The sequence below is a fragment of the Hippoglossus stenolepis genome, chromosome 20, assembly GCF_022539355.2.
Source record: "Hippoglossus stenolepis isolate QCI-W04-F060 chromosome 20, HSTE1.2, whole genome shotgun sequence".
Taxonomy (NCBI): Eukaryota; Metazoa; Chordata; class Actinopteri; order Pleuronectiformes; family Pleuronectidae; genus Hippoglossus; species Hippoglossus stenolepis.
Window position 1 is genome coordinate 15,258,251 of NC_061502.1, and position 13,601 is coordinate 15,271,851.

Here is a 13,601-nt window from a genome sequence, read left to right on the forward strand (position 1 = left end):
TTCTGTGGTTCTGTGCCGCTCCACTGTTTATCGAAAAGGGGTAAATCTGAGTTCAAAATGCAAAACACGCGAGGACACAGACACACACACATACTAATGTATACATAATGAGCTCCAATAAACCAACGCAGACCATTTGCAGCTCAATCTGGGCCGTAATACTGCGTCTCTTAAGCATTATTGAGGAAAATGTCTCAAGGGCTTTGCGTTAGTGTCTTTTCCCACAAATTTACCGTAATTTCCTTTCAGGCATTTCGTTGGAACCGGCTCGTATGGATTCTTTTTTTAGATTAATGCTCACATAGCCAATGAACTGCGGCAGACAATAACTGCATTGTAATTTTTTTTTCTTTTTTCTGAGCAGATTTGGTGTTTATTGGCAGATGTGTGGGTTTATTTGGGATCTGTTGAGTGACAGAAAAACGATGAAGAAGAGCCTGAAAATAACCCAGTTTGTGAAGCAGATATGGCGGCTTGTAGACCTCAGTAACATCACTGAATAATGTATTTATGAATAATGGCCTTTATTGTGCTGGTCCTGTGAAACCGCGTGGAGGGAGACAAGTGAAAGAAAAACAACTATGGTCTTTAGTTTATCAGTAAAAGCTCAAGTCTTCACTTATATTAACAGCGAGCCCTGAACATCACTTCTCAACCAAATGAGTTATATGGTCAAAATCCTGTTAAGATGACTTGGAGCTGTGGATTCATCTGTTAAAAAGCAATTGCTGGACGTCAATTTGTCTTAAAATATGGAAAACAAAATGCAGGAACATGCTGAACAAGACTGAAGAAAGAATTACATTAATGAGAGATTGTTATGAGTTACAGCAGCGAGAGGAGTAGAAGCTTCCATGGATGTGACATCCTAACTGATTTTTAATTACAATCTTTTTCAAAACAATTTCAACCAGACTAGTCTAATTAAAAATCACACAATCCCGCCACACTTTAACACCTTGTAAGAAATATCTCTACACATCCTCAACGTTTCCTTGCAAAGCTTAATTTTCCATAACATTCTCCACTGCAAAACCAAAGAGGCACAATAGCCGTAACCCTTTTTTTCCCACTAGCATTGTTCCTGGACTCTCATCTCAACTGTCTGCACCCCCCAACACATTTGCAATACCTTTCCTTTTCAGGTCACGAGGAGAGAAACAGTGTTGGAGCCTTATTTAAGAGGCAGTCTCATCTGTATACTCCACACACACACAGACACTTTACACATTTCATTTTCCTCTTTGCCTCAGTCACTTTCAACTAACGAACACGGTCTCTGATCGAGAGAAAAGGTTTTGATGACAGTTTGGATTTAGCTCACTGTTTACACAAATGTGGAAAATCTAAATATTCAATCTCATTTCAGCGCGCAGCATTTGCTCCCCTCACTGGTTTGTTTCCATTAATTTTCTCATCACCTTTTTTCAACCAACCAACCTGTTTCCTCTTTGCCTCACTGACAGTCACAGCCTGATTTTCCATATTCATCGGTACATTGTCATCCAAAGGCTATTAAAACATTACTCCACTTGTGACATATCATTTCGTTATGATGAACTCAAGGTTGAAATGTATTTTAAGTCCCACATACACGGTCATGTAGCCATAAATACTCACGAGAGCAGTATATGTGTATTAATGATCTGCAGGAAGTGGGCCTCAACAAATGCATTATTTACTTCAGTTTTAGTGACGTGTTAAAAACTACAATACGCAGTTCTTACCGTATGTTATGTGCATCACATTAACATAAAGAATAATGTCACACATGTCTTTTAAAAGAGGCAATGACTTCAGCAATTTACTGCACCTCCTCTTGACATTTACAGCATTGATGGGGTTGTAACACGTATTTATTGTCTGGAACACTATGACACATCTCAGTTAATCTCAAATTTCCACTGGAAGGATTATGACATTAACCGAGCGGCCGTATCCAGCCCGCACTAAAAGCTCTGGGTTGTAAAACAGGCACATAATTCAATACAGAAGCAGGACATGAGATTATAGGAATGTTTCCATTCAGAGAGGAAAAAGATAGAGACATGATTTCACACTTCTGATCAAATAAACCTCCCAGGAGTTGGTTCGTCTGAGTATATCTGAGACTTTACACCCCAGCCTCTATTTGTACTCTGGAGCCGAATCAGTAGGAAAGGATTCAGATCTCACTACTGTGTACTATTTTATTTGGTCAAACTCCAGCCCGCCCTCGCTGGATTAAGAAGTCTAACAAACACAAAGTCATGTTTTGTTTAGTGAGTCAGGCAGGCACTCAACTTTCCATTGAGGCCGCGGAGCATTAAGCAGACGTACGAAAAGGTAAACATTTGCTGGTCATGTGAACGGAGCAGGAGCAGCAGTGAGAGTCGCCTCTATCAACTTTCTCACATGTTGCTCCTTTAGATCCAGAGCAGAAACAAGCTTTCTCAACCAATAATAGCCAAGGACTCCTCCGCCTGCAGACTCAGTTTGTACCAGTCACACGTTTAAAATAAATACAACCTCACGTTGCGGTCAATCACGTTTACACGCCGACTTCGAAACTGTGCATCGTTAAAGTTTTTGGAACAGGTTTCCACAGAGTTGTTTTTAGCTTTATCTCCAACTGCAAATGTTAGGAACAAATTGAATAATAAAACTCTTTGGTTTCAGTCTTCAGATTAAAAGAAAACGCATATGACTACGGTCCTACAGAGGATTGATTCTGTGCAACTAATGCTAAAATGCTTGCATTATTGAACAGTAAGATGCTTTTAAATAAAGAGACAGAGAGGGCGGCACGGTGGTTCCCCCGTTCGAATCCTTGTTGGAGTTTCCGTGTTCTCCCTGTGTTGGCTTCCTCCCAGGAAACTAAATTGTTTGTAGGTATGAATATGAGCTTGTCTCTGTACGTTGGTTCTGTGATACACTTGCGTCGTTAGCGGTATAGATAACGAATGGATGAATGTCCCTCGTGTCGGAAGTGACTGATAAAACCCAGTGAACACCCTGAAGCACCATGTTTTTGTTTGTTTTGAGTCTAATGAGTTGTTGATGGCGTTATGGAGCTGTACATGCTTTGCTGTCCCTTGTGCCTCTACAATATTTAATCTATTCAATTCCTTTAATACAGTAACAATGATTACAAAACAAAGAATATATTAAAGTTCACTTTAGTGCAGCACTGCTGTGTTCATTAAAGTTTGCTGCTCATTTGGGTCCACTCACTAAACCCAGAGACTTAAGCAAATCAACAAAGTTTCCTTCATTAGAACCGAGGAGCTCAGTCTCGCAGTCTCTCTTTCTCTCTTTCTTTTATAATTATGCCCCACATAACAACACGCGACAGCAGATAAGAGCCGCTCTCCTAATCGAGACCTCATTGCTTGTCGCCATTTGTGAGTAATTAAGTCAACTTTATCTCAGGGGAAGCCATCAGAAGCAGATTAACAAGGTGCTTCTCGAGTGCGCGTAAAATACAATGCACACAGGATTTCCAGGGAACGTTCACGCGTAGGAAAATACAATAAGATTGCATCATCAAAACAATACAAGCTTACACCAGGTGGGTTCAGTCCAAAGAAAAGCTGATTTCAGGTGTAAATGTAAAGAGTTACCCCCAAGTTTGTGAGCTTAATTAATGCATGATGTGAGGGCAGGCATCACATTTATTTTTGTGTCAGTAACAGGTCACTTGTTGCATGAGGTAACTCCTCAGCAGGTACAGTCGAATATAAGCTACAGACTTAGAGCTGCCCATGTTTTGAAGTTTGCGATCTTGCAACCTCATGCGTTTTAAAAATAACACAGCTCCCTTCTTGTGAGTATTTTAGCTTTATACTACGAACGGGACACATTAATGGTGAAGATGAAGACGAGGGAGTTGTTTTCTTGACGATGAGGTGAAACCGTTACCGACATTAAGTGCTAGCACAGCTTTGCAGTCACTGCTGGTGTCGAGTCCCATCGGTAAGTCAGAGCAGAACGATTGAACCAAACGGAGCTCAGTCATTCTCGCAGCTCTTGACGTCTCCAGTGACAGCCCTGTGGCAGGACTGACTCATAGACGCTGAGTCCACTTCTCTGTCTTAATTAACATTGTTAACATGAATATACAGTGTACGTCATCCAGTGTTTGTCCCCTCTGGACCCTCAGGACCTCAAACCTGTTAAGTTTGTTGTGTCATTTATATCTTAAAGATAAAACTCATATTTCTTCTGTCAGCAAACAGCCCTAAGTCACGTTCTATCTCCATGATGAGTGAGGGGGACACTGCCTCGCTGCACAGCCCCACGCCGGCTTATATAAGGTCATCCACGCTGTTCTGGGGCCCTTTTATGCAAAGAGCAGGAAGAGTTACGGTTACTTTATCCCCCAAATCACTTGAAACTCAGCAGCAGCTCCTCAGCAGAGCCGGGATCAGTTCACCCCCTAATTCAATTAAACTGTAAACTGAAACAAGCTCTTGTGGATTCTACACCTTCCACTGTCGACTGATTCATTGTAGATAGGCTCTGTTTTTTTCAGTGAGTGAAAAAATAATAAAAATCAAGGTACAAAACTTCAAATTGGCCCGAAAAGCTCATGTAGGAAAAGCAGGAAATAGAAATACACTCATGCTTTTGAATGTGTACAAACAAGATGTCTTAGAGAGGGTCCACCCATCACTATCGGGCCCTCGTCAAAGTCACTCAGATTCTTATGAAACCATCTTTGACGTGCACTTTTTACCTCCGTCCATGTCCCCTCCTTTAACATGGAGGAGGTGGGGTGTATGACTGATACTTCCGCCAGCCACCAGGGGGGCGATTAAGAAGTGAAGCCACGTAATCCACGATAATTCATGTTATCCATCTTTATATGCAGTGATGTAATCATGTAAACATAGGTTATAATTCCTTACATAACTTTAATGGTAAAGCAAAGTACCAGTACATACTGTAAATACTAGTCTGAGGCACGTTCGAGTTATATTATATAATAAGCACATGTTGTAATAAAAGCTATTCTAGAGAAGCAATTACAGCACCCACACATCTCTATGCACTTACTACCAGTGTGAATATATCACAGCCCGTTGTTGTTACGTAGCAACACATTCTAATATAGTTGTGTATTTATTTGTGTTCCGTGGATTTATTGCCGACTGGGAAGTGACACCTCCTCCTCCGTCTGATGATGATCGGTGCCCACGTGACAAAGATGTCGAGAGTTACATTCTTTGTGCACTCAACCACTTACCGCGCTAACCTCTTAAACTGACTGAATAATAATGATGATACTAATGTAAGTAATTGGCATTAATAATTCAGGACGTGCCCTCTAATTGTGCAACTGCTGTAAATGGATTCACGTCTGGTGCCAAATCAAAGTCTGTGTCAGCGACGGAACACACGAAAATGACGGGATAATTTATTCATTGTCAGGCCACATATAGAAACATCAGGTTCACTCACCCAGAGAGGATTTACTGAGCATGTCTGCTCTTTTTCAGCGGCGGCCTGCTTCGCATTAGAGCACTAATGTGCTTCCACACTTGGTAGCTGCCCAGTGCATCAACAACTAATGTGCTGGTGGTGACAGAGCAACTGAACCAGGGTTGGAAGGGCTTCAGCTCTCTGATCCAAGCCACTTTTAATGTGATGGAGGAGTTCTGCGAAGCATCCAGCAGGTTTCCCTCACAAGTCCAAGGCTTTAACCCCCGACTGGATGCTATCTTTTGGGATTATAGTGACGCACACGGATGCATTTGTATTCATTTCTCCTCCTCTCCCTAAAAATCACACATTCAGAGGCTGCAGACGATGAAACGCTGAGCTCACGTCTGCTCCGGCGAGAGGCAAACAGCCAAATGATCTTTGAGCAAAAACTATTTAACAAGAGGTGATTCACAAGAATAAAATATCCAAGCAAAGGATGCGATTTTGAAGGAATGTTTTTCTAACTACAACCACATGGTGACCTTTATGAGTCCTATGCAGAAGAAAAGTTTTGTTTATGAGTTTGAGAGAAGGTTAATGACTTTGGAGATTAGATATCTGTGCAAGATTAATTTACTTGAAAGGTCGGATCACGCAGATTACGCAGATCTTTCTTTCTTTCTTTCCGTCTCGTTGGGCCTCTGCCCCAGTTCTTTAAGTGTTTGTGGGGGTCACATGCTAGGAGTACTCACTTCCGCCAAGGCTAACACCTTATCTTGTCATGTTAGAGAAAGTGAATTATAAAAATCCTGGGGCCGTCCGTTTATACAGCTCAGGTTCAAAGAAACTCCCCCACGCCTCCACAGAATATCATGAAATTCAGATCAGTAGTTTTGGACACTGATGACAGACAAACAAACGGACAAGTGCCAATCAAAACATAACAAGAACTGGCCGAAGTAAAAATCATAACAAGTTTTCCCATTTGACATTAATCTGGATGACCCACATACACACAGAGCACTCGTAGTTCCAGTAAAAAGTTGATGGCGAGGTCTGTGGATTATCCAGACATGCTGCTGTTATAATTTCCTTTTCATAACATAATTTGTTATTTTAAAGATGTTGGAGTGGATGTGCAGCTGCGTCAAAGACAGATTGAACCAAACGCCCGCTGGAAATGAACGCTTGCTAAGGAACGTTATGTTTACGAAGCCTATAAGCTTCTAGATGAGCTCGACTTCTGCCTGCACTGCAAATTCTCCTCCTTAAAATTTGACCTTGAACAAGTAAGTCAATGACATAATTTACTTAAGTTCACATATATTGTGTAATATCACGTAACTATTCATAGAGTCAGTCTCACATCATGATCACGTGGTCACGTATAGCTGACTAATGTATGTAAACTTGCCACGGCAGGGACAGTGGTTACATAACCTCTGAAGTACATGTGTCACACGTGTCCTCTGGCACCGATAAAAAACCCTGCATCGTTTTTTGAGTGGGTGAACCCGGTTTTTACAGAGCGACTGTGACAACAACCCTCATCAGACATTAGTCTCAATACTGAACCTTCTGTAAAACCTGAGGTAGAGTTGCTATAGTAAAGGAAGGTATTGCAGTATGACATGGTTATGGTTAAAATGGAGGTTATAGTTTATGACAGGATGCAAACTTTAATCTCCAGCTTTAAACCAGATCCACAAACCCACCCTCCTTGTTCTCACTCTGCCTCCTGCAGTGGCCCTGAACCTCGACTGTGAGGTGGGGATTCGTCCAATATGAACATAATTCTCTGCATGACTGGGCTTCACTCTGAGGTCATTGTTGCTATCAATAATTTATAAATAATAATTATTTGGATTAGGATATTTACATAAATTGCTAAGAGAATATTCCAATTATATTCCTGGATGTTAAAGAATAGTCTGATTATCAGTCAAGTCAATATTACGACCTGCTACGTGTTTACACCCAAACCCAGAGCATGAATCATCAGCGAGACAAGAAATGTCAGGAAATAATTTCTCTAAAATCTTACCAAATCAAATTGGATCTATTTGAGTTAAATGGCAAAGAACGTGTGTGACCTACTCCTTTAATTTAGCTTGTGTAACCACGCTGTTTTATCAAAGATTACTGTACATATGTCAACATGTGTTAAAGAAACACACAAGCCCTCTGCTTCACATGTGCTATAGAATCACACAATGTGTCCTTATCAGACCACACACAGCACATCAGATAACACACAGAGGATAAGGGACATGTCTTAAGACGGCGTTTTTTCAAGTCCAGCGGTGATGCTCGACATGGTGGGGATGAACTTGAACTGCAGCACGGACGGTGGTCATGTACACTAACGTGGAGATGACACGACATTCACCCCTGGAAGTGGGTGAGGGCAGATGAGGGAGGCCATGTTTGCACCCTGTGTGAAGGGTCTCCCCCAGTATCTCCCCCAGTATCTCCCTCTCTCTCTCCCTCTCTCTCTCTCCAGAGCCCTCTTCTTGCTCACAGCTCTTTTTATCTCTTCTTCCCCTCGTGGTGTTTGTCACATCGCTTCAATCTCTCCCAGAGCAGTGGGTGAGTAAATGGACACCCTGCCCTCCTACGCCCCCCCACCCACCCTTTCCTTTCCTGTGGAAAGTGATGACTGATTACTGATTGCGACTTCTCCTCCCTTCTTCACTTATGTTAAATTATTAGTAGAGCATGCCAGAGCCAGATCTTGTCGTGTGTTCGCTGCTCTCCCGCTGGCAGCCAAGCAGTTGGGAGACGCGAATTGAAGTGTATATTTATTCATAGCTTTCCAGGATATTATTTGTTTTCATGGAATCAACAGCCTATCTCTAGTATATAATCTGAATTTCAAAGTAGCCATGTTGAGATTGACTCGTTTGCTTTTTACTCATGTTACAAAATCAGACGAAATAACAGTTATCACTTCAACTCGGGCACTATGGTCCTTGGGGGTGTCTGTGTTGGATGTGAATGTCCCGAGGCCTCATTTCGTGATTGAATTCAATTATAATTTTAAGAAAATATGACAGAAAAAGGTTCATGACTATTTTTATACATCCGTTAATGACAGAAATAGTTTCAGTCTGTTCTATAGCAAAATTAAATCACAGGCCTCATCAACATAATAAACGAGGTTTTCTCCTGCTCAGCATGTGGACGATGCTGTAAGTCATGGCGTCGTGATATTGAGTGTGCGGTACAGTATCTACAGTGTTAATGTTGTGTGCCAGAAGGCCAATGGAACAGCGAGGGTCTGGTGTTGTCATTAATACTTAATGGCAGGCTGGAGCGCCAATCACTGTGTTTGTAGCTGCCTCTGGGCTCACAATTACAGAATGCGGTTACAGACACCCGGGGTTGGGTTAGTGTGCAATTAGTCGGCTGCATCTGATAGGGTTACAAGTCACAGGTCACGATACTGACAACAGGCCCGCTCACTAAATACAGGAGGGAGGCTCAGATAGAGGCTGCGGATAAGGACTGCTTCTAAAGAGATGAAGAGTAGACATTAAAGTCAGACCATGTGACATCTGTAACAAGAAATGTCACAATCTCCTACTTATACATCAAAAATTGCAATAAAAAGCACAATTCTTCAATTCAATAGCTTCACATCAGGCTAATGTTAGCAAGGTCCCATCGGTACACGTGCTCGACCAATCGTGAGTCAGTCTCAGCTGTCAATCATGACGTTTCACCCTCTTTTCATGAGTAACAAATTAAAACCAACTGAAGAAATTAATACGACATCTCTGAGAAAAATGTACTTTGGTCCATGTCCTATTCACTAACATGGAGGAGGCGGGTTTATGGCCTATGCTGCAGCCAGCCACCAGGTGTCAATTAAGACTCTTGAGATGTCATGTTGTCCATCTTTATATTCCAGGAGCAGCAGTTGTATGGCGAAGGTAAATAATGCATCCTCCTCTTTTTCAATATTTAAAATGTCTGACTAAGTTAAACTTGAACTCGAACTTGCAGTTGTTATGCAAAGAGCTGAGTGAAGTTGAGCCGCTAAACCGATGAGGCTGATTTTGAAGGTTGTGTAATAAAATGAGTGGAGAGCTAGCAGCCATGTGGCGCTGAGGGGCCTTTCGGAGCAAGAATAATGAGTAAGAGCACAAGAAGAAGAAGAGAAAGAGGCAATCGACTGTCTCATAACTTAATTTTCCTGGAGCGTCTCCTCTAATGACAACCTTTAGTTATATGAGCAGCAGATTTTCATATTTGGACAGACGCTTGTCCTTAAGAGTCATCGGCTTGGCTGCTGAAAATATGACTTTCAGGCGACCCCTTTCAAGACGGCCATTAAATAAAAGGCTGCAGGACAAATTTCCGCCAGCGTTCAGTTTATAATGGTAATGATGCATCTCAAAGCACTGAAGGACACCTTGCGAGACACAAAACACAACAACAAAGCATCGTAATAAAGCAGTGATACAGTATACACTTAGTACACCAGACCAAAACACTCTGTCGCCCTTTCAACACTAAAGCAGATATTTTGCTTGACAAACTTTTTCCTCTGCATTGGGTCTCGTCCACAAACTGTGTTTTAAGTCACAAAAACAAACAATATTTTACAAACAACTTCCAAATCACAGTTGACTTCACTCTTTCCCAGTGTTGCTTTGTGCAATGCACCAGAAACAACAATGCCTGTTTACCAGTTTCTCTACGTTTGTTCGACACTGCTAGGTCTGAGTTTTACACGTTACCTCCATTCAAACACATCTGCCTGGTCCCAGTATTACCATTAACACCACTGCGTTCTTCTCTGGTATTTGACAGATAGTTGATCGTTGACTTTATCGCCACCTACTGGCCTGGCATGCTTGTTTTGAGCATTCGCAGTCAGTTTTGTGTGTCTGTTCAGACAAATAGCAGTGTAAGTAAGTAGTGTAGACAAAGCCACAACGCTGCAATGTTTATACCACAATTATCGAGTATCAATCACCTCAAGCTGCCATGCACAACACGTGGGACTTTAGCTTTTTGGCGTCATTATAGTGCTGCGGTAGACTATGTACGAAGTTTAAGAATGCGTTAAAAAGCAATTTAAGTGAGTTTCTAAGTACTTCTGAGCTACTTCCTCCACTACTGCATATTCTTCACCTGAATAGTTATCTCCTGTTTGTATATTCTGTCCCCAGGTCCCTCTCTGTTCTCATGTAAAAACTGAAGGAGGCTTTCTCCGCTGCTGCCACACATCTAAATCTTTAAATCTAGTTTTAAGTGCTTCATTTGAATCTTACCTCAGTTTGAGTCTCTGTTATGATTCTGTATTATTATTTTTACTTTGCTTATGTTCTGTTAACTTATCTTCTAAACATGTCACTGTGTTTTTCTTTTGTGCATCTTATCTTGTATCCACTGTGCTTGTGTTGTTTTACCTTTGTCATGATTGTTAAGCACTTTGGCTCCAATCCATGTTGTTATAAACATGTTTATACATAAATCTCACTTGACTGTAACAATCTCATGTGATATTTTGCTGCACCTGTGTTATCACTGTATAGTTTTCATATTAAAGGTCGGTTACGTGACTTTGAATTCTCTGAGTCATGCTCTTGTCTGTGTTACCTCCTGCAGTATTGTGTTTATACACAGCAAACCGAACCTCTACCACCCTTTTCATGAAGGTTCACGGGCACATGTGTGAAGCAGGAACACGATCCATCGGGTCAACTTTTTCAAAATAAAAGTTTCCAGGGATGATCTCTCTTACCTATGGTGGTGATGACAGTGATGGCGAAGTAAAAGGAGCCGGCGAATTTCCACTGCACGCCGGCTTTGTGCGGCTTCAGCTGCAGCACCACCTTCTCCAGCTTGTCGAAGTCCACCGAGGACAAGTTGAAGGTCCGGAGCAGCGCCGCTTTCCTCAGGTCCAGCTTCTGCCGCTGGCTCGTCTCCTTCTGGGACTCCAGCGCGTCGAAGATCGCGGCGCCCACGATCAGGTAGGTGAAGGTGCAGATGATGAGGGCGAGGGTCCGCACGTTTTGCCTCTTCATGGTGGTGTGTGGCGTGTGAGTGTGTGTGTGTGTGTGTGAGTGTGTGTATGTGTCAGGGGGCCGGGCGGAGTGTGAGCGCGGGTCTGGAGGACGGGGAGCTCGGCTGCCTCATGGCTGTGAGCGGCTCTGACGGAGCGGAGGAGCTCTGAGTACTTTATGAGGAGCGGAGGAGCTGTTCATTCAGCACCACCCCTCCCTCCTTCTCCTCCCTCGCTCCCTCCCCCCTTCTCCTCCCTCACTCCCTCCCTCCGTCACCTCCCTCCCTCCCTCTACAGGCTACCATCCATCCATCCTCCATCCATCCATCCATCCATCCATCCATCCATCCATCCATCTATCCTTCTCCTCCCTCACTCCCTCTCCCTTTCACCTCACTCACTCCCTCCCTCTACAGGCTTCCATCCATCCATCCTCCATCCATCCATCCATCCATCCATCCATCCATCCATCCATCCATCCATCCATCCACCCATCCATCCATCCACCCTCCTCCTTCTCCCCCTTCACCTCACTCACTCACTCCCTCCCTCTACAGGCTTCCATCCATCCATTCATCCATCCATTCATCCATCCATCCATCCATCTATCCTTCTCCTCCCTCACTCCCTCTCCCTTTCACCTCACTCACTCCCTCCCTCTACAGGCTTCCATCCATCCATCCTCCATCCATCCATTCATCCATCCATTATCCATCCATCCATCCATCCATCCATCCATCCATCCATCCATCTATCCTTCTCCTCCCTCACTCCCTCTCCCCTTCACCTCACTCCCTCCCTCTACAGGCTTCATCCATTCATCCATTCATCCATTCATCCATTCATCCATCCATCTATCCATTCATCCCTCCTTCTCCTTCTCCTTCTCCTTCTCCTTCTCCTTCTCCTTCTCCTTCTCCTTCTCCTCACTCCCTCCCTCCTTCACCTCACTCACTCCCTCCCTCTACAGGCATCCATCCATCCTCCCCATCCATCCTCCCATCTCTTTGATAACATTTCTGCAGATTAACTGTTTTGAGTGTGTCCTGTTTAACTCTAATTGCAAAACCTTGTGTGGATTCTACATTTTACTTCGTGGCATGTGTCTTTTTTTAAGAGGAGAACATATCCACAGCTGTTAATGAACACAGCAGTAAGTCATGCATGCAAAGCTGAGTTTATCTGCCTGGCTAAAGCTGGTATTCCCTTTTCACTATTATGTCATTTGTTTAGTTTATTTCAACCAATAATAATTTTGAATGTTTTGTTTGTGTTTTTCTTTTTGTTTGTTTGTTTTGTGGTGTGTATTATTTTAAGTTACATATATCTAATGTAAACAGATTAAAAAAGTAAAAAACAGGCAGGACAACTCAACAGTGACAACTAGTGGACAGGTGAGGTTTAAAAATAAATAATTATCCTAAAATCCATTCCTAATCTCAGGTTTTTTATTTACAACATGTTGTATCCTTTACATTTCACATCATCACACTATTCTTAAATATTGTAATTCACAAATAACTAAAACACATTGTCAAAGAATAACCATCCCTGTGAGACTTTATGTGGACGACAGGAGCCGTGGTTCTCTGACCACGGAGCAGCGGGGGTAGATCCATTACTCTTTTTTTTCTCTGAAAAGAAAACTTCTGCATTTGTGAGTCACCCACATTTTTGAAAAATATCCAGTTGTTATTTAAGCTCCGAGCGAGGAAAACCCCAGCGTCCAGTCTTTGACCTTCAAAGCCAGGAAATCAACAATTTGTTTCCCACATTTGAGAGAAAATAGACGTCACGTCGAAGCTTCCAACCTTGTTTACACAGATTCTGATAATTTAGCTGCAAGAACAGTGGGGAGAGAGTTTTTAAGCTGAAAGACAGATTAAAAATGATGATGATGATTTGACGCAAAGAGACAAAATGTCAAGTGAAAGTCTAACTGGGGCCAAATTTGTGGTGACCCTCAGTGTCACTGGTTTCCCCGACGTGCTGTATGTCAGCGGGACATGTAGTTGCAGTCTGGGGAGGATACTGTGAAGAGGTCAAGGCGATCCTGATAACATTTCACATACATATGCCTTCTTTTCCACAAACACACACGCATTTTATAATTTTTTTGTGCAAGCTGTAGAATATAACACTTTTATTTTCTAGTTTTTTTGATAAAAAAGTATATTTC

The 13,601-nt window shown here is 42.5% G+C and overlaps 1 protein-coding gene across 1 annotated transcript in view; it reads right to left on the minus strand.

The window, feature by feature from the left end:
* kcnk3a (potassium channel, subfamily K, member 3a) overlaps positions 1-11,641 on the minus strand; it is a 30,521-nt gene extending 18,880 nt beyond the window's left edge. The window contains exon 1 of the mRNA XM_035143415.2: positions 11,162-11,641. Coding sequence (XP_034999306.1) covers positions 11,162-11,444 — 283 coding nt within the window. The 5' untranslated portion in view covers positions 11,445-11,641. The remainder of the gene's footprint in view (positions 1-11,161) is intronic.
* Between the last annotated feature and the right edge of the window lie 1,960 nt (positions 11,642-13,601).